This window comes from Anas platyrhynchos, chromosome 3 (genome assembly GCF_047663525.1).
Source record: "Anas platyrhynchos isolate ZD024472 breed Pekin duck chromosome 3, IASCAAS_PekinDuck_T2T, whole genome shotgun sequence".
Taxonomy (NCBI): Eukaryota; Metazoa; Chordata; class Aves; order Anseriformes; family Anatidae; genus Anas; species Anas platyrhynchos.
The window spans coordinates 73,115,458-73,141,841 of NC_092589.1; the positions used below are offsets into that span (position 1 = coordinate 73,115,458).

The 26,384-nt window shown below is 44.4% G+C and overlaps 3 protein-coding genes and 2 long non-coding RNA genes across 14 annotated transcripts in view; 3 read left to right on the top strand and 2 right to left on the bottom strand.

Annotated features, from left to right (window-relative positions):
• The window catches only part of AK9 (adenylate kinase 9), a 67,504-nt gene extending 64,212 nt beyond the window's left edge, over positions 1–3,292 (top strand). The window contains exons 39-40 of the mRNA XM_038175820.2: positions 92–206; positions 3,090–3,292. Of these exons, the coding sequence (XP_038031748.1) occupies positions 92–206; positions 3,090–3,292 (318 nt within the window). The remainder of the gene's footprint in view (positions 1–91; positions 207–3,089) is intronic.
• Positions 200–3,311, bottom strand: LOC119716286 (uncharacterized). 2 transcript variants are annotated; one of them, XR_011808425.1, is made up of 4 exons: positions 3,179–3,304; positions 1,755–1,934; positions 1,196–1,252; positions 200–856 (listed from the first exon to the last, which is right to left on the bottom strand). It is a non-coding gene; the product is annotated as an uncharacterized lncRNA (long non-coding RNA). The 2 variants fall into 2 exon arrangements; XR_005264090.2 differs by lacking the exon at positions 1,755–1,934 and having other exon boundaries at positions 3,179–3,311.
• Positions 3,277–14,287, top strand: ZBTB24 (zinc finger and BTB domain containing 24). Of its 4 annotated transcripts, none has more exons than XM_027454727.3 (7): positions 3,277–3,391; positions 5,017–6,016; positions 6,439–6,606; positions 6,765–6,848; positions 7,519–7,602; positions 9,713–9,794; positions 10,693–14,287. In XM_027454727.3, the coding sequence occupies exons 2-7, from the start codon at positions 5,044–5,046 to the stop codon at positions 11,357–11,359; spliced, it is 2,058 nt and encodes a 685-aa protein (XP_027310528.1). In that variant the 5' UTR covers positions 3,277–3,391; positions 5,017–5,043; the 3' UTR covers positions 11,360–14,287. The 4 variants fall into 4 exon arrangements, with proteins under 4 accessions (XP_027310528.1, XP_071892216.1, XP_071892217.1 ...); XM_072036115.1 differs by lacking the exon at positions 3,277–3,391 and adding an exon at positions 3,521–3,701; XM_038175812.2 differs by lacking the exon at positions 3,277–3,391 and adding an exon at positions 3,764–4,124.
• Positions 13,520–25,491, bottom strand: LOC110352136 (uncharacterized). 3 transcript variants are annotated; one of them, XR_011808422.1, is made up of 4 exons: positions 25,286–25,486; positions 22,935–23,015; positions 21,535–21,773; positions 13,520–13,659 (listed from the first exon to the last, which is right to left on the bottom strand). It is a non-coding gene; the product is annotated as an uncharacterized lncRNA (long non-coding RNA). The 3 variants fall into 3 exon arrangements; XR_011808423.1 differs by lacking the exon at positions 13,520–13,659 and adding an exon at positions 20,414–20,552 and having other exon boundaries at positions 25,286–25,487; XR_011808424.1 differs by lacking the exon at positions 13,520–13,659 and adding an exon at positions 20,460–20,599 and having other exon boundaries at positions 25,286–25,491.
• On the top strand, positions 15,757–24,680 carry PPIL6 (peptidylprolyl isomerase like 6). Of its 4 annotated transcripts, none has more exons than XM_072036125.1 (8): positions 15,762–18,751; positions 18,968–19,063; positions 19,468–19,656; positions 20,123–20,185; positions 20,330–20,477; positions 21,234–21,290; positions 23,150–23,437; positions 24,478–24,680. In XM_072036125.1, exons 1-7 carry the CDS (start codon positions 18,668–18,670, stop codon positions 23,434–23,436), a joined length of 924 nt encoding a protein of 307 aa, XP_071892226.1. In that variant the 5' UTR covers positions 15,762–18,667; the 3' UTR covers position 23,437; positions 24,478–24,680. The 4 variants fall into 4 exon arrangements, with proteins under 4 accessions (XP_071892227.1, XP_071892226.1, XP_038031745.2 ...); XM_038175818.2 differs by having other exon boundaries at positions 17,864–18,751; positions 23,150–23,285; XM_038175817.2 differs by lacking the exon at positions 24,478–24,680 and having other exon boundaries at positions 15,763–18,751; positions 23,150–24,471.
• Positions 25,492–26,384: the final 893 nt, after the last annotated feature.

Genomic DNA, 26,384 nt, shown 5'->3' on the forward strand with positions numbered 1-26,384 from the left:
GTTAGATTTGCATGACAACAGGATCAGGATTTGTATACATTTTTGTTCTAGATCTATGTAATGGTCTTCTAAAATGGTTTTATTTCTTTAGGGAGTAGCAACTTCTCTAATAAAAGCTCTGAATGAAGTTGGATGCTTAAAGCCGAAGCTTCCATTCCTAAGCGTAAAAAGAACTGCTCTGCTGTTTGTGGCCTGCCATTTAAAAGGTAACGTACAAAATAATATGCTATAAAAACAGTAAATTAAATAACTGCAGTAAATCATCTGATACACTGATAATCAATTTATTTTGTTTTCTTATGTCCAATCTGGAAAAATACCATTATAAATTGATTGAAGTACACATTGCCAAGTTTCTTGGAGATGTGTATGGCCCCTCGCTACAAGAAGGACATTGAGGTGCTTGAGCAGGTCCAAAGAAGGGCGACGAAGCTGGTGAGGGGCCTGGAGAACAAGTCCTACGAGGAGCGGCTGAGGGAGCTGGGCTTGTTCAGCCTGGAGAAGAGGAGGCTCAGGGGCGACCTTATCGCTCTCTACAGATACCTTAAAGGAGGCTGTAGAGAGGTGGGGGTTGGCCTGTTCTCCCATGTGCCTGGTGACAGGACGAGGGGGAACGGGCTAAAGTTGCGCCAGGGGAGTTTTAGGTTAGATGTTAGGAAGAGCTTCTTTACTGAAAGGGTTGTTAGGCACTGGAACGGGCTGCCCAGGGAGGTGGTGGAGTCACCATCCCTGGAAGTCTTTAAAAGACGTTTAGATGTAGAGCTTAGGGATATGGTTTAGTGGGGACTGTTAGTGTTAGGTTAGAGGTTGGACTCGATGATCTTGAGGTCTCTTCCAACCTAGGAATTCTGTGATTCTGTGACCAGGGATGAAAATAAGGTTAACAGCTTAGGTAGATAGACAGGCTCACAAATCACAAGATTTTAATGACATTTTATCACCAACAACTTGATGGCCTTGATAACATCTCTAACAGGTATCACAGAATTTTGAGACGGAAGGTTAGATTTTATAATTTAGGTGGCACCATATTTTAAAGCAGTCATAAACAACCTTAATTGTCTTTAAAAATTATGGAAATCACTGTAATAAAAGACTGCTGAAACACACTCTGAGAAATGGTTTTGGTGCCTGAATGTTTGTCTTTTTTTAACTGTGTCAAGTGTGCAAGTAAAACTTAGTAAAAAAACCTCACCTTGCAAATAACTTCAGGACAATTTTCTGATCATACATATCTCTGACAAGACATCACCTAAATATGTTAAAAAAAAAAAAAAAAAAAAGTATTATTGTATTGAAAACCAGCTTAAGTGCACATAAAACAACTGTCACTTTCAAGAAAAGCATTTCTTTTACAAGGGCTTAGTGATACACTAAATTATACAGTACCAGAGAATAGATGTCTGTGCAGATTCAATTAGATTTTTATCATAGAATCATAGAATCATAGAATATCCTGAGTTGGAAGGGACCCTTAAGGATCATCAAGTCCAACTCTTGACAGCGCACAGGTCTACCCAAGTTCAGACCATGTGACTAAGTGCACAGTCCAATCTCTTCTTAAATTCAGTCAGGCTCGGTGCAGTGACCACTTCCCTGGGGAGCCTGTTCCAGTGTGCAACCACTCTCTCTGTGAAGAACCCCTTCCTGATGTCCAGCCTAAACTTCCCCTGCCTCAGCTTAACTCCATTCCCGCGGGTCCTGTCGCAGGTGTTAATGGAGAAAAGGTCTCCTGCCTCTCGACACCCCCTTACGAGGAAGTTGTAGACTGCGATGAGGTCTCCCCTCAGCCTCCTCTTCTCCAGGCTGAACAGGCCCAGTGCCCTCAGCCGTTCCTCGTACGTCTTCCCCTCCAGGCCTTTCACCATCTTCGTAGCCCTCCTCTGGACACTCTCCAACAGTTTCATGTCCTTTTTATACTGTGGTGCCCAGAACTGCACACAGTACTCGAGGTGAGGCCGCACCATGTTTTTAACAAAGAGAAATGAAATGTTATTTATCAGTCTGCTTGTTTGCAAAGTTATGACAAGATTTCAATAGTAATATGGAGTATCAGTATGCTGATTATTTTTAATTCCATTTTTTTATTTAATCTACGATCTGACCACCTTGCTTTTCCATAAAAAAAGATTAAAAAAAATCAAAATTGAAACTAGGTGTTTTGTACTCTACCCACAGAATTATGATAAAGTAATATCTCAGGGAGCTACGAGAGGTTGGGACTACTTCTTCACTGAGGAAACATTTTCAAACTTAATCTCCTGCACTCATATGGGCTATTTTTTAGAACTTTTTTTTCTTTCTCCACTCCAAGACAACAGTTGCAGCTAATAATCTTTAACAGTATGCAATCAGGCTACAATGGTGCCAGCTTTCAGGATTTCTGCAGCCTGATTTGCAGCTCTGCTGTGGCTTTGATCTGATTTCAAGTATATATTGCTAGAGATTTCTGAAGCAACACCAACGCTTCAACGCACCAGTTTTGCCTTTTACAAACCAACCCATTTGGTGGGTGATCTTTACCTTGCCTTTTGTTATTTGGAGGTTTTGCTTACCCTGTTGGATAAGGGCAACCTTTATTATCTGTCTGTTGTTCTTCACATCTAGCGTTATTCTATCCAGCTTCCAGCACCCTTCACAATTTTCTTGGGCTAACACACATTTTTGCTGAAGTAGCTTCCTTATGGAAGAACATACAGTTCTTAAACCAGCAAAGCTGGTTTTGTACTGTAGATTTTTTCATCCATGAAGACTGTTTTTATTCTGTTGTGACTGTTTTTATTCTATTGTTAGCACAGCTTTGCTAATGTAGCCATGTCCATTCTAGGAATGCTGTGCTCGTGTGTTGTATCATTAAATCATTCTTAGTGCTGGATGATGACCTGTAAGGGTTATGTAAGTGCACAGAACCCTCCTCATGCACAGTTTGACCACAGGAATCCAGGACAACAGGTTGTCTTCTAAACTCCTTCTGACTTTAAGACACAGTGTTCTAGTGCACTGAAAAACCACCTTTGCAAATATTTATTGTTGTCTCTGGAGAGCAGCTGGCTGTTGTTGGTCACACAGGCGGCGCTTTGTTCCCGCAGCGCACAACCCTCGCGGCTCGGCGCAGGGCCGCCGGGCGTACCGGCAGAAGCTGGCGGAGCTGCGGGAGCACTGCGAGCTCGTCCCCTACCTGGGCCGGGAGATGCCGAGCGACTACACCGAGCCCCACCGCCGGCCCCCGGGCTTCGACCTCAAGCTGCGGACCTTCTTCTCCCTCAAGGACGCCCGCCCCGCCTTCCCCTAGCCCGGAGCCGGCGGGGGAGGAGGGAGGGAGGGAGGAGGAGGAGGAGGAGGAGGAGGAGGAGGAGCGGCCGCCATCTCGCGTCACGGCGGCGGCGGAGCGGTGAGTGCCCGGCCCGGGCCCCCTGCGCCCCGGCCCCGCTCCGCCGCCTGACCCCGGGGGGTGCGGGGTGGGCGTCGCTTGGGCTGTGCCCCCCGAGGGGTGAGGATGTGGCTTGGGGCGGGCAGAAGCCGCAGAACCGGCGCAGCCCGCTGTGGGAGGCGGGTGTGTGGTGTAGGGACGGCCGCAGGCCGCGGTGGTGCTTCGGCAGTGCCTGTAGTACGGCGCAGATCGGGAGGGGCAGACCCGCAGGAGGGTTTTAGGGGTCCCCAGGAACATCAGGCCCGCATGCCCCTGAAGTTGGGGATCCCAGGTCAGCGTGGCTCTGCTCTGCTTGGTCAAGCAGCTGCTCCTCTCCTTGGTAACCGAGGACACACAAGAACAGCACAAACTGCACCAGGCTGGACATAAGGAAAAAATCTTTTACCGTGAGGGTGATCAAATGCTGGAACCGGCTTCCTGGAGAGGCGGTCGATGTCCTGAGCCTGTCAGTGTTCAGCTGGCATTTGGACAGCACCCTCAGTGTACACACTCTAACTTTTGTGTACCTTGAAGTGGTCAGGCACTTGAACTCGGTTGCCTTTGCAGGTCCCTTCATATCGAACTGTTCTAATTTGGCTCTAGCATGGGTTGTTTAGTGGCTGAATGGGCCTAAAGAATCACTTGTTGGCCACCTCAATAGCACTCTGATATCACCTGTAGGTAACTCATGTTGTTTCTTACAGCATTCCTTCAGGTAATCATAACTGTTGCCTTCACTGACTGCTACACTTTAACATGTATTTGTATTTAATATGTCGGTTTTATAAGTTAGGGTGGCAGGTAGCTAGCCTGTCTCACATTTGGCTCAGCTGGTCCATGTGAAATGACCATTTTTGGCACATCTTCTGTGCTATTTTCATTTGATAGGTTCTTCAGAATTGCTGGATTATTATTATTTTTTGTCTATATTTATAATTGAAAACGTGTAGCAAGCCAAACTGATGCTTAATACTTAGAATACTCAGCCCTATTTTAGACACAGTTCTTAGAAAAATCTGCTGGCTTTATGCCTTTATTGCGGACACAGCCTGAAGCCTCACAGGTATGTGTGCTGAAGGAGAAAGTTTTGGAAGGACATGGAGTCTGGCCAGGCTGAAGCAAATCAAGTTTTATCATTGTTTACAGGATTCAATAGCCTGAATAGTCTGAACTGGGGCATCTGTAGCGATGAAGCTGCAGTTGACTTTTTTTTTTGGTTGGTTTGTTTGTTTCTGTTTAGGAGCAGCAAACAAAGAGAGCTTTTTGTTCAATTGTTTGAGTTGTGAAAGAGGAGTTTTCAGAAGGGGCAGCCATGTTTTTAGATGCTGTACAGTTCACAGTACATTAGAGCTAAACAAATAAAATAACTGGCAGTAATTCTGATCTCGGAAGAAACTATCTGTAGCCATTTCTTAGGATTTTAAAATGCTTTCTGAAGAAAAAAAAAAAAAAAACTGTCAGCATTAGAATTGACTTTATAAAAAACAGTTCAGAGGTTTCAGAAGTGCTTTAGAAATTGTTGAACTCTGACTAGTAAACAAAACAATACTCTATGTCTTTATATGCTGACTTCCAGGATGTGTTTTAAACTTTCTATATTCTTGTAGGTGCCTCCTTTCATATTTGCAATAAAAATGGCAGAGACGGCTCCTGACCCTTCTGAGAAACTGGTTGTCATCCACTCGAAAACTCACAAAGATACCATTCTAGCTAACTTTGAAGAACAAAGGAAAAAAGATTTTCTGTGTGACATTACTCTAATAGTGGAGAATGTGCAATTCAGAGCCCATAAAGCTCTGCTCGCTGCCAGCAGTGAGTACTTTTCAATGATGTTTGTAGATGAGGGCGAAATAGGGCAGTCAATTTACATGCTGGAGGGAATGGTTGCCGACACCTTTGGAGCACTGCTAGAATTTATCTACACCGGTTACCTCCACGCCACCGAAAAAAGCACAGAACAAATTCTAGCTACTGCACAGCTCCTGAAAGTGAACGACTTGGTGTGTGCCTACACCGACTACCAGGCCAGCCGCAGCCCAAGTAGCACGCTGCCAGCGCCGTCTAACAGCGGCACCTCTATAGCCCTTATTGCAAGTGACAAGAAAAATGAGGAGCCGCCAAAGCGAAAACGAGGGCGACCGAGGAAAGTCAAGACGGTCCAGGAAGAAAAATCAGCAGCAAATTCTCCTGAAGATGTGCAGCTGAGAGAGAACAACTCCATGCAGAATAAGCAAAATTCTATGAAAAAAGACGTGGCCGCGGAAGAAACAGTTGTCAGTGAACAGGATCCAGCAAGGAAAGATGCAGAAGAAGCGGAACCTGCCTGTGGCTCAGAAGCTGCTGTTGATCTGTCAGCTGAGAAGGATGAGAATTATGATCCCAAATCTGAGGGGATGCAGAGCACTCAGAGCCGCTACAGCAAACGTAGAATAAGGAGGTCCATCAAACTAAAAGATTATAAGCTGCTTGGTGAAGAGGATGAAAAAGGACTGGCAAAGAGAACTGATGGAAAAAGAAAACGTACAGGTTCTGAAGCTCGCTGTAAAGACTGTGGCAAAGTATTTAAATATAATCACTTTCTAGCTATTCATCAGAGAAGTCATACAGGTAGGCCTTAAGAGACCGCTTCTTTGAGTGTAGGATTTAGTGACTTGCTGCTAAATGCAAGCCTCTTATTTAAATATGGGCTGTTGTCCATAGCAAGAGCTGCCCAAAACAGTACACTCATCCTAATTATTATGGTGTGATTCCGAGACTGTTTGCTGTTTTCTTATCAGGAGATCTCGTAGCCTTTATGTCTTACCTTGATTGCAGTTTAGTTAATCATTTCTCTGTTAAAACACTGAATTATGTGTCAAGACTTAAATATTTTTACTGCTGCATGAGGCCTGCCTCTTTCTTTTAATTCTCCTTATCACTATCTAAAAGTCATTTAGTAGATACTAGATTGCAGTGATCCCACTGTCAGCTTGGAATACCTAGTGAGAAATACCATCTCTGTACTTCCTAATGTCATCGTCTGCTTTCAGGGGAGCGCCCTTTTAAGTGCAGCGAATGTGGCAAAGGCTTTTCCCAGAAGCACTCCCTTCAGGTCCACGAGCGGATGCACACTGGAGAGCGGCCGTACACGTGCACTGTCTGCAGCAAGGCTCTCACAACAAAGCATTCTCTTCTGGAGCACATGAGCCTACATACAGGTAAATATTACAAGGCAAAGGTAACCTCCCTCCCCCCAGAAATGTGCCTATATGGGCAAAATAAATGTTTCTGCTCTTTCTTGTATGTGCTGACTTTTTTTTTCCTGTTCGTGTACTTTAGATGCAGCTTGCATTTTAATAAGTGATTTTCTTTACAGGGCAAAAGGCTTTCACATGCGATCAGTGTGGGAAGTACTTCAGTCAAAAGAGACAGCTGAAGAGCCATTACCGAGTGCACACAGGTATCACAAGTTGGGGTTGAAGAGCTGGCTGACAATCCATGCTCATTTGTCCTCACAAAGATTGACTAAGGCTGAATATTCTTTTGCAACAATGTATTTAGGCTCAAAAGACTGACTAGTGTACAATAAGTGGAATGTTTAAAAAGATAGTTAATTGAAGAGGACCCTTCTGACGTTTGAAAATTAGCTGTGCTGTACTAGCCATAAAATTTCATTCGTTTTAGCTCTGCTGTCCATGTTACATAAAAGCTAGGAGTTTTATAAACACTCGGGTGCTGTGTGTTGTGCACATTGCCTTGTCGTTTCTTATTACCTTGGATTAGTAATGGCAGACAAGCTTTAAGAAGTGTCTTACTCAGTTTTGTTTTAGAAAGATGAAGGTAAAATTACATACGCAGGAAGTGGTGGAAAAATTCAGATTTTGCAAAAGTTCAAGAGAAAGTAAGCTTCAGGGGGAGCAGGTGTCAGGCCTTAGAATAAACAGAGTCAGAGGGGTGTGTCATCCTGCTAGTTTTCATGAGGAGGTAGGGAGAAGGCAGTGAATCACCTTGTGTTTTATCTCTATATTATATCAAAGTGGTTATTTTACAGGAAAGTGCTTTAACAAAGATCACTGAAGAGATACAGGGGATCACTTATGCACTGACACTTTTTTTGTTGTTGCGACAAGGCCGTTCATTGCCGGAATGTAACCAGTGTCATCGCAAATTCATGGACGCAGCTCAGTTAAAGAAACATCTAAGAACACACACAGGTAATATCCTCTGCTGGTTTTTAAATGTTGTTTGTTTTTTTCTTTTTTCTTGAAATAACACAGACAAAACAATACATTGTGCAAAGGACGCTCATTTCTTTGGGATGGGGTTTGTCTGCGCTTACACATAATGGTGCCTGTGTTTCTGATTAGGAGATATGCTACTGAGATTACATAATGAGCACAAAACAGGACATACTACAGCAGTGCAGAAGCAGCACCTACTACGAGAAAAGCTTTTTTTCTTTCTTCCTTTCTTTTTTTTCCCCTAAGGAAGCCATCTGCAGAAGGTGCTGGTTAGCTCTCCTGTGGTAAAATCTTAGACTGGGAATTAAGCTCATCTGGAGAGCCACATCCAGTATTTATTGGGCTTGAAATGAGCTATGTAGGAACAGAAAATGTACATCCTAAAAGTGTCAGTGGGAGGTGGATGTTTATGGAAAATGTTGCTGACTGTAAAAATAATTATTTCAGTTTATCTTTTTATTATGCTGTAGTAAACCAGGTGCTGGCAGGAGATTGGCTGGAAGGGATGGTGCAATGCAAGTGACATCAGAGGGTGTTTTAAAAGAGATTTAGGGGGTGAGGTGATACTTGAATGGCCAGACAACAGGAATAAAAAAAAAAGTTGATCTCTCATGATGACAAAGCATAAGCTTCTTAAAATACTTTTCTTTGAAGAAATTCATAAGATGACATGTAAATATTGCCTTTTAAAATAGCTCTAAACAGTGGCAATTGTTCCTTCTCAGAATTGAATATATATGATTATATTACGTGTGGTTATAGTAGTGTGCACAAGATCAAATTATGAATTTTAACTCATGTCCTTCTCAGTGAAAATAAGAGCTTTAAATTCCTTAGGACATGATGAAGTCAGAATTTGCTCTTTGGGGAGTTTTTGGTGTATCAGGGATAGTGTTAACTTGTGATACTTTTAAATGTTGCCTTTTTTATTGAGGACAATGTAGCATGTGTTTACACACATTTTTGTATCTGAAGCTGATACAGCTCTGTAAATGTAGCAGGAGATGAGCTTGGTGGTGGGAAATGAGGAGAGTGGGCACAGTAGCCATGTAAGTTGCAAAAATAGGTTAACTGAGTTCTAGTAGAAACTGATCTGTAGTAGATGGTGTTTCTGGAAAAGACAGGCTGGACACCAGTATTATCAGTGCAGAAATGCCATGAGTTGTATATCAGTACAACTGATAAGCTTTGCAGGTGTACACTAAACGTGAAGCTTCCTTGGAAAGTGGCTACTGCCCTGTGCTGCGTTTCAGTATGCTTGGGTGGTGTGAATTACCACTGTGGTGATCCAGATTCTCCTGCCTAGTGTCTTAAAGACGTTGAATGCAACAAAGAAAATCTGTGGTGTGAGTTAGGCATTCGTTTTGCTGGGTGGTATCTGTTTCTTGTGAACCTTTCTGCTATTCAATTCATTCATTCTGCTTCTACTCAATTAGACACAAGAATTAAAATTACAGTAAAAAACAAACAAACAACAAAAAATTATTCAACCCACCATAAGTTATTTTTTTTTCTCTGATTGGTGTTAGAATGATAGAATTGTTTGGGTTGGAAGGGATCATCTGGTTCCAACCCCCGTGCCTTGAGCAGAGACATGGGATGTGTTTTCAGGGTATTGCAGGTGTAGGATGGAGTCTTAGAGGTCAGCAGGCTTGTTAAGGTGATGGGTTCACTTCTCAGGTTTGGAAATAGGGGCTTACTCATCTGCTTGGTGTGCTGCACGTGAGCCTGGCATTAATGTCTGCAAGTTCAGGGTCAGCCTTTTTCAAACTTGCCTGTTCCATGTGGATTGAGCTCAAGACACCTCCATCTGTCTTAGGCATGATTTTTGTTGCTCTAATGGCTTGGATCACCTAGTTCTCTGTCTTCAAAGAGGAGACATGTCAGAGACATACCTTCAAAATTCTACACCCTCATTTAAAGCATGAGCTTGTTCCGTTTCAGTTAACCGTCCCGACCCATGGCAGAAGCACAATCATTTGGCTTTACATGCTTAGGAACTATGTGCAGTAAAGTGTCACATTTTTAAATAAATTCATGGGAAGCGCGACATGAAAAACAATGTCAAATTTCTTTTTGATAGGTGAGAAGCCCTTCACTTGTGAAATTTGTGGCAAATCGTTCACAGCTAAAAGTTCTCTTCAGACTCACATTAGAATTCACAGGTAAAGTATGTCTAATTTTCAGCACATTCTTTAAAACTGTAATTTCTCATCTGCTACCTGTATCCAGTGCCTATTCGATTACAGATGGTCAAGGTTTGTTTCCATTTGGGATGGATGATTAAGGGCTGACATTTTTGTTTAATTTATTTAAAGAAATAATTAGTAGTGGAAGATATTGCACAGTTAAATATTAGTTTGCCAAGACGCTGAAGATTCTTCTTCTCTACATTGTGTCTGTTTAATGACGATGTACTTTGGTATTATTTATGAAAAATATTTCCTGTGAATTTTTGTTTGACAGCAAAACAGCAGCCATGGTGTAACAAGGTTATTGGAGCACTTTCCTGTTTTCCTGTAGTCTATCATGTCTTTTTAATAGCATTCCTTAGCTTTTATCGATGTGAATATTGCATAAAGGCACGTCAGATTTGAAATCACTTGAGGACTGTTTTGTGCCTTAAAATAAAATACCTCCAGTATAATTTCTTGACGTTTGAGACAAGCAGCAAGGAAGGGTTTAGAGACTCATTTAGTTAGAGAGCCCACACTATTAATAAACATCCTGAGAACAGTCGGTGCTTACAATCCTGTAAGTTGTTGCATTCTTAATCAAGATCTAGCAGCACAGAGCTTGTACTTCTGGTATCATAACAGGAGGGAAATTGTGTTGTCTCTGTAGCTCTTGAGCAGATATAGACTAATGCAGGTGTTGTACAGTGTGTGAAGTTTTATACAAATTAGGAAGTCAAACAGAACATTTTTTGATGTCGACTATTCTTAAGTGTTTATGATGCAACAAAAGAAAATTGTTTTGATTTTTTTTTATTCTATATTAAGTTGTCGAAAGCAGTGCTTTTGAAGTGAATATTTTCATGAGATCAAATCTGTTCTTTTACAGAGGAGAAAAGCCATATTCTTGTGGGATATGTGGAAAATCCTTCTCTGATTCCAGTGCTAAGAGGAGACACTGTATCTTACACACCGGCAAAAAGCCTTTTTCTTGCCCGGAATGCAGTTTGCAGTTTGCTCGTCTGGACAACCTGAAGTCTCATTTGAAAATTCATCGCAAGGAAAAGCAGTTTCAAGAAGCCAGCGCTGCTCCCAGCAGCACCACGAATTCGGAAGTCAGAAACATTCTTCAGCTGCAGCAGTATCAACTTGCCACCTCTGGAGGGCAGGAAATTCAACTGCTGGTTACAGACGCGGTGCATAACATAAACTTCATGCCTGGTCACAATCAAGGCATTAGCATTGTCACTGCGGAAAATGCCCCAAATATGACAACGGGGCAGGCTGCTAACCTCACGCTGCTTGCTCAGCCGCCACAGCAGTTGCAAAACTTGTTGCTTTCAGCTCAGCAGGAGCAAGCGGAGCAAATCCAAAGCATCAATATGATGGCAAATCAAATAGAGGCTGCCCAGCCTGAACAAATGCATGTCATCACTCTTTCCAAGGAAGCACTAGAACATCTCCACGCTCATCAAGGGCAAAATGAACACATCCACTTAGCAGGATCTTCCCATCCAGCTCAGCACATGCAGCTGACTCAGGAATCAAGTCAATAGTCGCACTCCAGCCAAGATACAGTTCCTTCCCATCAAATTAGTGGAGAACAGAATCAAAACGTACAGGTTTCTGAATCTCATCAGCAGCCTCTGTCAGTAAATGAGTCAGCTCATGAGCATCCTATTCAAGGGCAACCTTTCTGAAAATGCTTATTTGTCATCAGAGGGCTAGGCTACAGCGTGCTTCTCAGCCAAGCAGTGATTACACGCGTCGCACTTTCTTTTCTGCAGCATAATCTATCTGAAGATGCATTTCTTGGTGATTTTCCATGGGTGACTTTCAGTTTTCTTAATATTATTTATTTTAGACATTTTAATTATCGCCAGTTGGTATTTCTCTAGTCCATACCTCACAAGCGATTCATACTTTTTTGTGTGTGCCTCTTACACATCCATGCCTACTGAGCAGGTACTTGCCCTGCAATTTGCATTTCCACGTGACTTTCCAGGGAAGTGTGCCTTGCTGGTGGAAGAACAGTGTTGATGTCTCTGCTGACCTGAAAGTACAGCTTCTCTGATGGATTTCACATTACCTGAGCTACTGTCAAGCTTCCAATAACCGGTACTTTTTGCAAAGATCATGCCATATGTCTTACGTCTAATGAGCTTTCTCTCTGCGGGTTAAAGAATCACTTCCTGTGTGACCGTTCCCTTAAGTGCATTTTGATTTCTTGAATACCAAATTGGTTTGGGTTGGGTTGAAATTATTGCGGCCTTTGCCTGGCTCCGGATTGCCCCTTCCATTACTGTATGCTTTAAGAGTTTCGCTCCTCAGAAATGCTTCAGCCATTGCACTTGAACAGTGGCAGTGGGATGCGGTGGTTACATTGGATAACCGAAAAGCCCGAGTTGTGTTCATTCCGCCACTCGCCCGCCGTGTGACAGTGAGCAAGGCAGTTGACCTCCGTGCCTTAGTTTCCTAATGTAGTAAGCGTGGATAATGTTCACACGCTCTGCCAAGCACTTTGAAGAGCTCTTGATGTTGGAGGCACTGTCTGTTAAGTGCAAAATTCTCTTCCTGACAGGCCTCGGTCTAAGCTTAGGAGCCAGTTTATATTTAAAGTGTTATTTTTTCTACTTTTGAGAGCAGAATGTAATGTTACTTTTAATATATGTTAAAGCCGAAAATTGTTTTTGTGGGAACTTGAACAATGAATCTCTCCAGAGCATAACGAGCTATATAAAGGGGGCATATCGCGTTAAAGCTGTACAGCTATTTTTGTTGTCTAGATTAGATGTGTACAGATTGTTTTCAGTGACTGACTGCTAACAAAAAGATTTGTCAACCTAATAAAATGGTGTGCCGGAGTATACGCTTTGCATCTTCAAGTTCAGCTACTGGTATCGTCTCATGTAGTGTACAGGTGTGTTAAAATCCAGATAAAATGGTACTAAAAGCAACGTACTCAATCATCACATCCGTTTTAAAAAGTCCTTCTTGTGATTTACATCGGTATTCTGTGTTTTAACAGATTAAAAATGTAAAAAAAATAAATAAGGCATCGGCAGGTGAATTTGGAAACAAAACAAAATCTTTGATGTTTGGCTTATGTGACTGACTAGAGGGAGTCACTGGCATAAAAGAGCAGTTGTTAAATAGTACAACAGTTTAAGGTGGAAGGGACTTCCAGAGGCCAGCCGGTCCATCATCTTGCTCAGTTTGACCATTTCCAAGGATGGAGATTCACAGCCTCTTTGGGCGCCCAGTTCTGGTGTTTGACCGTAACTGTAGTGACAAAATGTTTCCTGTATTTTATGGCCATTCCCAAAATTCCAGTCTGTGTCTGCTGCCTCTCATCCCGCTGCTACACTTCCAAGGAGTGTCTGGCTCTGCCTTTGCACCCTCCCGTGAGGCAGTTGAAGACAGCTCCTCCCAGAGCCTTCTCCTCAGGGCTGAGCAAACCCAGCCTCGTCACCTCCAGCTCTTTAATCACCTTGGCAGTCTTCTGCTGTGCTCAGCCCAGTATGTCAGTGTCTGTCTTGTTCCAAGGAGCCCAAATTCTGCTTGATTGATGTTCCTTATCTAAGTATTAGGCAGGCTCCTGACTGTGTGCTGCTGGACTTTGGGTAAGCATCTCAATTTTTTCAAAGGACTAGGTCAGGTTTTATACAGATTGATCATAAGGAGGGTAGGCAGTAGGAGTGGAACAATACAAAGAACCAAATCCCACAGCAGAACACTAGTCAGGCTTTTCACCTTCTGATTTTTTCCCTCTCAGAACAATACAATTTATACTTCCTGCCACTGAGGAGGAGCAGCATGTTCTGCAGCTGTACTTCAAAAGCTTGAAGTCTTGATGCTGTGAGAACATACAAAAAAATACAGTGAAGCTGCTTGTAAGAGCTACAGAAAACTTACTGAATTGTATACAATTAAGATATTTCATACCAACAACTTCTATCTATAATGAAGGTAAACTACAACACTGAAATGTGCAACTCTGCCATTTACTGACATAACTCCTGGAATGTTTAGAAGCTGATTACAAGCTAAATTCCAAGCCACCAGTAAAATAATTGTTATACACTTTCTACTGTTGTTTTATTATTATTATTATTAATTATTTTATTTGTGCTTTAAATTGTTCACTGTGAAGTTCCCCTTGAAAACCACGTTTGAGCTGCAGTCACACAGGCATGGCTGGATGCTCTCTTTCCCTATAATTATAAAGGAAGTTTTGCTTTTGGAATTTTCTTATGCTCTTCTACCAAATTACCCAACAAGCAGTGAAGAAACTTGCTTCTGTGGATAGCACAGCAGTGACTAATCTTGCACCCTGCATTGCTTAAGCTGTCAGCACACGTTTTAGCTTGCAGTTGGGAAATTAAAAGCTCGCGTGGTTTCTCGCACCACAAATGTTGCATTTTGACACCATTTACTTCCTCTGTAGCGAATACATTTATATTAAAGATGAAAATCAATCTCTATTCCGTGTGTGCATTTCTAAGGCTGCAACTGAAGCCTAAAATTGCTTTGAGTTTTAAAGGAAACCCCTGCAGCTTTGCTTGTCAGCCCAGCTGTCACCAAGAACTATTTAGCAAAAAATGCGTGCCCCTGAAACTGCTTCGAAGCAGCTCTCTAAATATCTTTCCTCCCTAGCCAATAAACACCTCAGCTTCTCACCTCCTCACGCAAGATAATCTTAGCAAATTCACCTCAGTGCTTACTGTGTAAAAATGAGATTAGGATTTTGGATGTAAATGTAGGAAAATAAGTAGACTACTGAAAGACACATTTTTGTGAGCGATTAACACCTTTGTATCTTTATGCCACTCCGTTGGTAAGCTGCTCAGTGTGTGTGACCCCGAAATTAATTTCACTATTCTTCCAAATGCAAGTTAATGAAATACCAGCTTTTTTTCCTGAAGATTTTGGCTGATTGGCCAAGTGAAAGTTTAAACAAACTCTTATGGGGTAGAGCAAACACGTTGTGCCGAGGTATGTACTTGGCTATTGTGTGCGTGCTTACGCTGCTTGCCACTGATATCCGTGGTTTAGCTGTAAATAACATTCAACCTCAGCAATTTGAAGCTTACAGTGCACGCAGGTCTGCGTCTAGAAGCCAGGACGCTGTCGCTGTGGATCAGACGTATTTTTTACACTGGTTTTATGCTCTCTGCTGTGCTCAGAGGCACCACCAGGGGTTTTACAGTGTCTGCCTCTTGGTGTCTCAGGGCAGGAGGCGGTGACCACCTCCTCGTGAACTCCTGCAACCTGAATGTTTGTTCACACAGTTCAGGATGCTGAGCATGGCATCAACCTTGCCAGTCGTTCAAGGAAGAGATTGGCTTGTGTCTGTGAGTGAAATGATTGTTTCACTCTCTGAACTAGTGAGGCATCGTGATCAGGCCACAGATGGTATTTGCTATTAACCTATTGTGCTGCTGTTGTCTTGTTGCGTGTTGTTTTTTTTGTTTCTCTAAATCTTTCCCTGCTTCGATGAAGGGTAATATGGGATTAGTTCCTAATCCCTTACCGATGCCCAGGTGAGTGCCTTCTGTGTCCCCGTGGCAGGCAGACCTAGTGGGAAGTGCCCAGACGCAGGGGAAGCAGATGCTAAGGGGAGCAGCCAGGAGGAGACCAGCTTGCAGACCAGGCATGCCGCAGAGTCTGGGCTGTCATCGTGGTGCCTCCTGCGTGTGCGCATCTGCCCATGGCCAGCAGTCCTGCTCTGGAGGCTTTTCCTAATTCCGCTTTTTCCCAGTTCCTCTTAAAGAGTGGAGAGGGAACTGGCGATGCCGTACTTCCCAGAGCTATGGTTTCAGGATCTCTTGTATCTGTTCTTCATAGGATTAAAGATGGTGCTTCTCACAGACCTGCAGTTCTCTGAGCTACCGGAGACCCTATACGCTTCATCCCTTTTCAGATCTTCCATAAAGATGGTGAACAATGAATGGTTTTGGACAACGGATGGACCACCATTCATCTCTGGCCCAAGCAGTTCTTCCCCATGAAAAAACACCTGCAGGCATATTCTAGGTGATCCAGCATCTCACTGTAGTACACTTACTGCTCTTTTCTGGCTTATGTTTTAACCCTACCTAATGGAAAGTATCTTTGGAATAGATGGAATAGCAACTCCCTGGTGTGTCCTGCAGGTTTCTGTATCATCCACAGTTGTAGCCTGGTGTCTGTGCATTCCCATAGGGGACCAGCTCCCAGAAGTGTTCAGGGGTCTTTCCTGCAGCAGTCAGTTGGAGAATTTCAGGTTGTGGACAGCCCAGTAGCGAGCATATCGTCATCTTCATAATCACATTTCCTCCTTGGGTGTGCTTTAAACTTTTTAATGAAGTGATGTCAGCTCCTGCCTTCCACCTGGAAGACAAAGCTTCCTTAGAGGTCTGCCTTGTTTCCTCAGCCGAATGTGTCCATCATCCCCTTGCAGTAGGAAGACTTTTGAAGCCTCCCACACTGTTTGCTCTGACCGCTGGGTGACCAACAGCTGCATTTCCCCTCCACAGCCCCGTCTGTTGTGGTTCGGCAGCTGCAGCAGACGAGCTGGACAGTGCTTCCTCTCCAGGTATTTGCTGTGAAGTTCTTTGGTGTTTGCATCTTTAACAAGCGCACCGTTATGCTTCCTGCTGGGCGGTGCTGTAGCCAATGTACATTAATCCAGCCTGCCTTTCTGTTCTCTTTCTCGGCCTCTCTCGGGTGCTATCTTGGCCTGAAAGGAACTGAAATGGCAGCAGAGGCAGCAGGTGGAGAGGTTTGGCGAGGGCGAACCCTCCAAGAATCACGCAGAGGGAAAACTCGGGGCTCATGTGTCAGGGCACGTGTACACGTTTCAAAGCACTTCATGTTTCCAGGAACATCAGCTGCACGCCTTTTGAAAGGGCTTCGGGATCATCTTTTAAACATACTGTACAACTGCTTGTGCTTGCCATGCTTTCCTTCACTGTAATCCTCTCTCAGAAATGATGGCAGTGCTGTGTGAGCACACTTCCAGCAAACTCTTAGCACCCGCAAACCATTTATACCCGTCTGAGTGCTGTGACTAAGCCTGCAAAGCAGTTTCAGACTGTCATAAGTGGGTAACAGAAAAGCTGAAAAGAAAAACAAGCATCCAGCTTAGCATTTTGGTAATTAGGGATTTCGGTAATTGGCAACCTGCTCAGGAGATTTTTGTGTACCTGAAGTACAAAGGGACATGAAAGGAAGGGGAGAAACAAAATAAGAAATGGATAGAGACAAAAAGTAATCTGTGGCTCTTGGCTTGTTCTCTCTTTTTAAAAAGCCCAGCATAAATTTTCAGAAAACAGCCCTGCACAGCTAACAATATTGTGCTGCTGTGGTTAACTGCTCTTTGTTTTTTCTTGCTGCGTTTTTTTCTTTGACCATTGGTTTTCATTGGCTATTACCTGACTATTAGCAGCATGTCTGTAGCTAATTCCTTCTTGCCCACAATGGCAGTAAGAATTTGCACACCTAGAAATTATCAGTAAGAAAGTAAGGACAAGCTATATGTGTGTGTGTTTGTGTAGATATATTTTTTATTTATTTATTTTTAAGAAAAATGAATTTCTATATGGCTGCTATATAATTTTCTGGCTGGAGCAGAAGCCATACGGTCATGCTACTAAAATTAGGCTCTGCTTGTCACAAGCTGCAGAGGCTATGGCAGCCTGAAGAGGAGGAAAAAGGCTTTCCTGACCTTCGTTTGGCCAGAGTCGAAAAAGTAGCTGGAGTTTAATGTGCTGGCTGGTTGTGGTTAGCTAGAGTCACACCTAGGCTTGTTCTTTGCCACCCCATTTAATTTGTGTGTACACAAATTAAAACTGCTTCATCTCAGATGGGATTTTAATATGTCAAAAATGCTTTTTTTTTTCCTAGTGGAGACATGATTTATTTCCCACAGCCTTATCTCTGTGCTAAACTACATCATGCGGTAAAAGTAGAGAGCACAGCAAAAATGACTTGTAATGAAGCGTCACGTCAGTGCCTTGCAAAATGCGTTTGTCACGCCTAAATGAAAAAAAAAAAAAAAAAAAGAGTGAAAAGAAAAGAAAAAGGTGGGCAATAACTCTCTCTGTAAGAATAGGTCTCAGTTTGCAAACAGGCTTAATTTCTAGCAAGCTCCCAGAGTGGTTCAGAACTACTGAGCTGCGAGGCTCCAGGCTTTTGTGGTTCTGCCCCTGGGGTTATGAACAAGTGTAGCACTTCATGAAGCCACTTGGATATACAGTTCCAAAAAAACGTAAATACAAATGTGCGTTGTTACTAAGACAAGAAATGAATGTAATTCCTTGTTGTGTTTAACATAGGTTTGTTCTGTCATGGTTTTTTTCTGCGTGAAAATTACAGCTGTCTCATCAGTAGTCAGATTTTGATGTGCTGAGGATGTGTTTCCCCTGGGGACATGCAGACTGTTCTGTTGTTCATGAATCTCTGACCTTACACACCACCAAGTTTTGTCCTGTTTCATAAAGGCGTCCGCTAAAATCCACATTGCTCAGAGACTGAAAGCGAAGTGACCCGACTCAGGTGAGCTGGCAGCGACCCTCATTGAACCCGCAGCCATCCCACAAAGCTGCTTTTGTACAGGATGCTTCAGCAGAAAGGGAGCAAACTTGCTGGGGTGGCAGAAAGCTTTGCTGCGATAGCTGCGACCCCTCCAGAAGTGCTTTGTCACCGTGCCGGGCTGCATTCACCACGGAGAACAACGTCCCAACGTGTCACCGCAGGGCACGTCACACAAAGAGCTGGTTTGGTTACGTGCGATGCAGGCATGCTACGAACATGTTGTACCCGCAGCAGGAGGTGCGTGGCCGGGTTGCCGTGGCACCGGGCTGTGTTGACGAAGGGGCACCATGGCCCGCAGGCAGCTGGTGGCGGTGGCGGTGACGGGGCTGCTCCAGGACCCGGCTTTCCACGTGGCCAAGTGCGCAGCTGAGGTGAGCAGCAGGGAGGGGAAGAAATAAACCCCACAACATCCGCGGGCAGGTGCCGGGTGCCTGCTTCTGCAGGTGCCAAAGGCAGGAGGGGAGTGGTGCGGTTACTGGGTTAACACGTGGCGGAGGCTGCAGGGAAGTACAAGCTGGGATAGGACAGGGTGGAGGGGTATTAAACTGCTTGTAAGCATTTTTTTTCCCCATATCTGGAAAATCTAGGCACTGAAGCTGAAGTTTCCAAGCAAGTTTGCGGATCCTGTAATATGTCCTTTATTAGAATTTGCATGGCATGAATATTTACAGGAGAAAAAGAAGGTAACTCTCATTACTAACAGACACCTGCACCTCTATAATTAAGAGTGGGTCTTGGCTCGTGGGCCCCTTGTTTGACAGCTTCGGGCTGGTAAGATAAGCAGGGCCCTCAAGGCTTGGCTGTGTCTGTCAGTGCTGCTCAGAAGGTGCTGGGTGGCCCTGGGGAAATCCCTGGGGGATGAGGGCCGAGGAGCACGCAGGCAGCAGCCCCTGAGCAGTGTGCAACATCAGCACACCTCACCAAAATGCGGGGTGCAGACCCTTTGGATTAGCCAGATTTGTGGTTTTAAAACCAGAGAAAGCGTAAAAAGAGCACAGACCACCCGAGCTGTGGTGCAGTGTTACCCGTCGGTTCTCCACTCAAGGTGGAAATAATTCCTTGAGACTTTAACCCCTCTGCAACGCAGGAACTGCGGGGCGAGGTGTGGGCCTACGCCTCCCGCGTGATGTGCTTTGTTGACGGGCGGCTGCTGGGGGACGAGAAGGAGCTGCTCAGGTGGGCCCTCCACCAGTGGGACTACCGTGATTTTAGGCCCGAGGTGCTTTATCAGGCCATCTCTGAGGATTTCTACACCAAGCACCTGAAGAACAGCCAGGCAAGTAACGCAGGTTTACAAGATAACACATGATAATGCAGCTGTACGCATTCCTGATAAAACACAGAGGATGCCACATGGATTCCATGCAGATTTGAGAACGGGGGGCACAGAGCAAGAAACGTGCCTTGTGGTGGGGTGGTGGGACGGGCATTGCTGCTGATTCATTTGTCCTGCTCTTACCGTACAGACTGACACAGGCGTGTGGACGAGGGCAAGGCGAAGAAGTGGGCCCTGCCCAGAATTCGCTTTAGCACACTGCTAGTGTTATTTCTGCCCAGAACAAAGTGAAACGTCCTCTACTTTTTTGTTTGCTTACACAAAGCAATAGAAGTACTGTTCTGTACCAGCAATCCCGCTGAGATGGCTCTCACTGGGCTGCTGGGAGCTGCCCTGTGTTGGAAAGTGAGGGCTGCGCTGAAAGCTGGCCTTCATCTCACTGGATTTGTTTTTCATGTCCAAACAGCATGTGTTTGTGTACCTGGACATAGCCATTGACAAGCAGCCCATCGGGACACTTCTGTTTGAGGTATGGTGCTGTGAAGAACAGCAAAAGCAAAGAGCAAAAATAGCAAATGTGGTGGTTTCACTTGCCAAAGGAGGGGGGACCAAAATCCGACCAGTTGGCATCGGTTATGAATTTCACGTTTCTCCTCTCACACTCACTTTGCAGCTCTTTTCTGATGTGTGCCCCAAAACCTGTGAGAATTTCCGTGCTCTGTGTGTTGGAGGAGTGAAGTCTCCTTACAGCGGCCGAGAGCTGACATACAAAAATTCCTGTTTTCATCAGCTGGTAAAGAACGGGTGGATCCAAGGAGGAGGTGTGTTTCCAAACAGCCCGAATAAATGTGGGTCACAGCAGATGTGGGATGGGATGATCTGAATGGATCTTGGATCTTACAGTCCAAGAAGACATAACCAAACACAACAGCAAAGCTAGTCTCTGCAGGACAAGCTCTTAATCAATACATACGAAAAACCGAAAACATTTTATTTTTTTTTAGCCATCTTACTTTCTAAATAGATAAAAAGTGTAGATAATTTGTTCTTTTAATTATCCAAGACTTGTATTTCTTTCCTGTGTTTGCCTTGCCTACTCTAAACACGAGTGCTCAAATCCATTTTAAGTTTATACTTTGAAGACAAACTTTGTATATTCCAAACATCTAAGCAGGTATCTATGCAGTCCACAAAACCAACCTAAAATTACATTCTCACCCATCAGAAATCTGTCCCAATGGGAATTTCTCTTTCACCATACTTCTTTCTCAAGCACATGAGCAGCCTTAACCTGCTATAGCATCACAGCTGCCTTTTCCTCCTTCCTTGTTCTAACCCCATTCTCTCTGACAGATGCCCTTCTCCCAACCCGTCCCATCGTCGGCTGATGCAGTGACTCATGAAACATTCCCAAAAGTCTGTTAAAATGTTGGTACTAAAAGAGAAAGGTCTGTGCAGTTGTTTCCCCAGAGGACAGGGAACCCATGTCTCTGAGCTCTGCTGGAGCTGCTCAGACAACCCCGAATCCTGCCCGTGCTACACCCGGCCTCTGACTGCTCCTTCTGTCTGCCCTACAGACATAGTCACTGGGAAAGGAGATGGAGGAGAGTCAATCTATGGTCCCACCTTTGAAGGTATGTTTCCTTAATTACCTTACTGTGCAAATGGCAAATTTAAGCAAAAATCACATTGTTTCATTTCCCCGGAGGAAATAATTTGATTATTATTTTTTTTTCAGTGAGAGTTTGTTTTAGGCACTGACTTGCAGTCTTGGCCCCCTCCTCTGATGCTGGGTGCTCAGCTCCACCTGTCCCTTTTCCCTGACAAAGTTAGGGCTGAGATTCACCCGCCTGCCCGCTTCAAACCATGAATACTCACCCTTGTGGAAGGACTTTAGAAGTGTAGAAGTGGGTTAACTGCAGATGTCCAGGCCGCTGATACCACTCGTTCAAATGTGTTTAAAGTAATGGAAGTGAGTTGGCTTTATCTCCAGATTTCCTGGACCTCAGGCAGCTTTTAAGGCTTGGGCACACCGCAGGCAGCGCTGCTGTCGGTTCTGACTGCGGTGGGATGCAGAGTTACTTCTGAACCCGACGACGTGCAGAAGGTCCATAAAGCTGTGAAAGTCGAGAAATGACAGGCATGAGCGAGTTTAACAATAAATGTCCCCCCATGCTGATAGAAAGTAATGAGATGTAAAGAAAAAAGGACATTATGACATGCACTATTTAAGAAAAAACACCCATATAATTGACATAGGCGCTTGGGATACTCCGTTTGGATTAAATGCTACCCATAAAGATGTTTTAGGGCAGTTGAAGCGCTTCTGAAAATGATTTATGTTCTCTTATGTAAAAGCTTGCTTTCTGCCAATGTCACAACCAATGTTATATTCGAGCAGGCTGGGCAGCAGCCAACAGTGAGATCAGAAGTGCCAAGAGTAGCTGAAAACTTTATTTTCAAAGGCAATGAAGAGCCCACTTTCACCTCGAGGCCACGGACTGAGCCAAGGCAGGCTGGAAGCGGGAAGCCTGGCGGGTTTGACCACCACTGCCCAGAGCCCTGCTCTTTCTCCTTAACATTTCAAAGTTGCCCATAGCTTTTCATCCTCCAGCAAGGTGTTCACTCGGGTACAGCCGTCTATTTTAAGGCTTAGGTTGCTTTCCAAGTGCTTCCTGCCACCCTGTTTACACAGAGGACAGAGGACAAATATCTTCGATATCTGCAAACAGTGACAGATGCCTCTGTCAGATGGCGAAACTCTGTTCTGCGAAACTGGGCACTTGGCACACCTCCATTCACTGCAACGCTTGCTGAAATTAAAGGGACGCAGCTACGTTTTACCGTAATGAGCTCAGAGCCCTGAGGTAATTACAGAGAATCATTTGGATCGAAGCAGCACGGAGCGCAGAGCATCCCGCTCCAAAATTAGACTGCTGAAGTCATTCTGCGAACCACGAGTCAGCATTCGGGGAGTAACTCTTCAGTTAACATTTCATTACCATTTTTGTGAATCAGCTTCTCAGAAGGGTGCTCAAACAGGGTAAAAATGATCCCCCCAAAATCAATTTTACAATCTAAACGTTTCTACAGTTTCAAGCTTGTTGAGATTTTGATGGAGCCCTGGATCACTCAGTGTGACCAGGCAGGAGATGAGCAGTGGATGAGGTCAGGATTGGTGCTCCCCTGCTCTCCACCTCCTCGCTGGGCTCCTGTCCATGGAAGAAGCATCCAGCCCTTGCTGCCATCCCACAAATCTAAGTACAGCTTCTGCTCACCCTGTCACCTCTCCATCCCCAGCTGTCCATTGGAAGGCTATTGATTCACACCAGACTTTATTCACACGAAACTTGAGGGACCTTTGGGGAAAAAGGAAAAGGGAAAGTGTTAGTGGGGAAGAAAGACATGGGAGGTTGTGGGAGCTGGAAATGAAGTGCAGCAGAGGAAGGAAGCAGCACAAGTGCTGCCTCTTATCCCTCAACTCTTTTCCCAGATGAAAACTTCGCCATCCGTCACAAGGGAAGAGGAGTCCTCGGGATGGCCAACAAGGGCCGCCACAGCAATGGCTCCCAGTTCTACATCACCCTCCAGCCAGTTCCCTACCTGGACAAAAAGTGCGTGGCCTTTGGGTATGTATGCACGAGTCTGCATCTGCTGCAGCGTGCAGGAGGTTGCCCTAGCTCTGTGGGACACTGCTGCCCTCGAGGGAGGTCCATTGAGTCCCTAAAGCTGCAACAAGGATGTCTCTGGCCAGGGGGAGGATGGATACGTCAGATTTGAGGTAACCCCCTCATTCCATGTCTCTGCCCTAGCTACAAATCGGAGCCTGCATAGCTCGGTGTCAGCTGAAGGTGTGACCTGACGGGCACGGAGGCGTTGAGCAAAGCCTCCAGCCTCTGCTCTGCCCGCAGGAGCTGAGAGAAATTGTTTGAGCAAATGCTTGTCTCAGTAGGTTAACGCACAGGGCTGGCCCTGGTGGGATTTTTACGATTTCCGAAATGTAATCAGGAAGATAATTACTCCGAGCAGCTTGCTAGGCATAGGAGCTTAAAATATGCACGTATTGCCACAGAGAGAGAAATCTACACTGCAGCTTCCATGTAGTTGCATGATGGATAGCGTTCTGGGAGGATGTGAAAAACATGAGTGCCTAACCTGCAGAGAACAAACCAAGCGGGATGGCTGGCTGGACAGATTTCTAACCCATGGTGTTTACCTCGAGTTCCTGCCTCGCCACCGGCTCTGTGTAATCTGGAAGGTGCAGAATCCTCGAGCATAACTGACCCCTGTTACAAGGCTAATCTCTACAGGACAAGCTCTTAATTAACGTATATGTACACTGGAAAACATTTTCTCTTCTGGCCACCTCACTTTGAAAACAGAGGAAAAGTTTGGATGATTTGTTCTTTTGCTTATCTAAGACTTTTGAAAAGATCGTGAAAACAGCAAAGGTTACAGAACACAGGGTGCAGGTTGGCACTGCGAAGGGAGGAAATGAAAGGTATTTCTCCGGGAGACTCTTCCTATAACTGTCACTGCCAACATTTAGCACGTTTTTTTTCACTTCTTTCTCCTCAAAAGTATTTTGCAGCTGGGTACAAGGCTTATTTCTTGAAATAAATGTAACTGCGCAAACTCATAGTATTTTCTTATCTCCTACAACACCAATTGGCAACCATTTAATCGAGAGCCAATGGCATTTGTTACCCCATGGCAAAAAAGAGCAGAGCCTGCTTGGTTCTGTTACGGCCCCGCAGCAGCTGCAGAGGGGATGCTGCTCGGGCAGTGACAGCAGCTCAGAGCTCTTTTTCCCTACCACAGGCAGGTGATTGAGGGCACGGAGGTTCTCCAGAGACTGGAAGCCGTACCGACGAACAACGGAAGGCCTACAGTGGACTGCAAAATTTTGGACTGTGGGACCTTCCAGCCATGATCAACAGTTGGTTTCTCTGCGCGCAGTGAGATAGAGCACTGTTTCCTGCTCAGGCTTTCAGTTATGATAAGAATAAAACCACTTCTTTGTACATGAGAATGATCTGGGATTGTTATTTTGACTTTAAAAAGTGTTCGTAGGCTGTTAAGAGCACTTTTACACACGTATAGGGAAAGACTTGTGGACATGTTCCAGTGCCAGCCCCTGGTTTATGAATAATGGTGTTAAAATATGATGATACAGTGGGTAAAGTGCAGGTGGGCAGATGGGTATGCACCCAGATGGATAAAGCTGACCCATCTTGGCCAAATTCTGCCTCTACTGCAACCTCCACACAGCACAGAGCGCTGCTTGGGGCACCAATGCCCTGCACAGCCCTGACACCAGGTGCAGCCTGTATGTGGTAACTCACATCCCTTAGAGGAAAGGAGAAAAAAATGTCTGCAGGACTGAGGCCTCTCTGAGAGCCATACATTTGATCCTTCACCAATCGCTCTTAACTAAAATCCCTTGACACAACCCTTGAAATCAGGTTGAGCTGCATCAGGCTAAAACCAGAAATGTTAAAATAAGCTTAAGTTTTAAGTAATTGTTTTTCACAGATTTTGTTAAAACCAATAACGTTTTTTTTTCCCACTAAAACAGGGGACAATCTTGTTTATAAGGTTAACACACAGCAGGAAATGTTAAGGTTACCTATGGATGCAAATGTCTAACACACGACTGCTGGTGTTGGGGACTGCACACATGGAAGACGTCTCTGGTGAACGGAGCAGAGCCTGGGTGCTGATGGTTCCAGCAGAGGATGGCAGAGAAGCACTAAAAGAAGAAAACGAAAATGCAGCCTGGAAAGAGAGGCCACGAGGAAGTGCACAGGAAATGCAAAGGAAGGAGCAGTCATAAGGGCTGGGGTGCAGACGCAATCTGTGAGACACACGGACACTGTCAGCTTACCGTCCTCTCACCTTTATTTCCAGCATCATGAAGAGGCTGTACCGAGGGAGTGACCTTTGCTCCTGGGCTGAGCTTGCTGCGTGAGCCACTCAAATCTGCAAAACAGGGCCAGTGTAAGATGGGAAAGGTGGAATTAGCAAAGCATTAGGAGGGGCCCAGTTTTGTCTGAGCTTAAGCCTGTGGATTTCAGGAATAGCAATGTGCCAAAGTTTCTTTGCTAACTGGGGATGAATTTAACAAACGCTTACCCAGTGTTCAACTTAATGCATTAAGAGGGTGTAGACTTAGAGTGATCCCACATGCTCTGAGGGGGTATAACGAACATCTTAATTTTAGCAAAGAAATTCAGATTTTTCTTTATCTATGGTACAAACAAAAATATTCTTTAGCCTAAAATATATGTATACGTCTTCAGCTAGCTAAGGAGCTGTCAACACATTTTCTCCTTTTATTTTCTAAAGAGTTCTGAAATCTATACACGGACCAAGTCTTCTGTAGGAACATTTCAGATCAATTAAACTGCCTAGAGAATAATTATTTTCACTTCATAGTTCTGTGCCAAAGGCAAAAATATGCTGTTGTGTATTCTTCATAAAACAATATATGTCCTGACAGATTACTTTTCATAAGCAGTAGAGAACATGCTATAAAAAGATATGGCTTCAAAGCTCAGTGTTGGGATGCAGGTTAGTGGCTCATATTTCTTGCAAGGACCTTAAATTGTTTAAATATTTGAAGATGAAAGTTAGGAAAGTAGTTTTAATTCTGCAGGTTATAGAAGAAAATTCTAAAGGGACAATTCTTTGATTTGTAAGGAAATCATAGCGCATGCTTCGAGTCC

Coding starts and splice junctions, on each gene's coding strand:
- ZBTB24 (XM_038175812.2), top strand. CDS start 4,098: ATGTTGTTTCTTACAGCATTCCTTCAG. Junction 4,125..5,016: donor TTCTTACAGCATTCCTTCAG/GTAATCATAACT, acceptor ATATTCTTGTAG/GTGCCTCCTTTCATATTTGC. Junction 9,795..10,692: donor ACTCACATTAGAATTCACAG/GTAAAGTATGTC, acceptor GTTCTTTTACAG/AGGAGAAAAGCCATATTCTT.
- PPIL6 (XM_072036125.1), top strand. CDS start 18,668: ATGGCCCGCAGGCAGCTGGTGGCGGTGGCGGTGACGGGGCTGCTCCAG. Junction 20,186..20,329: donor TCGGGACACTTCTGTTTGAG/GTATGGTGCTGT, acceptor CTCACTTTGCAG/CTCTTTTCTGATGTGTGCCC. Junction 21,291..23,149: donor CTATGGTCCCACCTTTGAAG/GTATGTTTCCTT, acceptor CTCTTTTCCCAG/ATGAAAACTTCGCCATCCGT.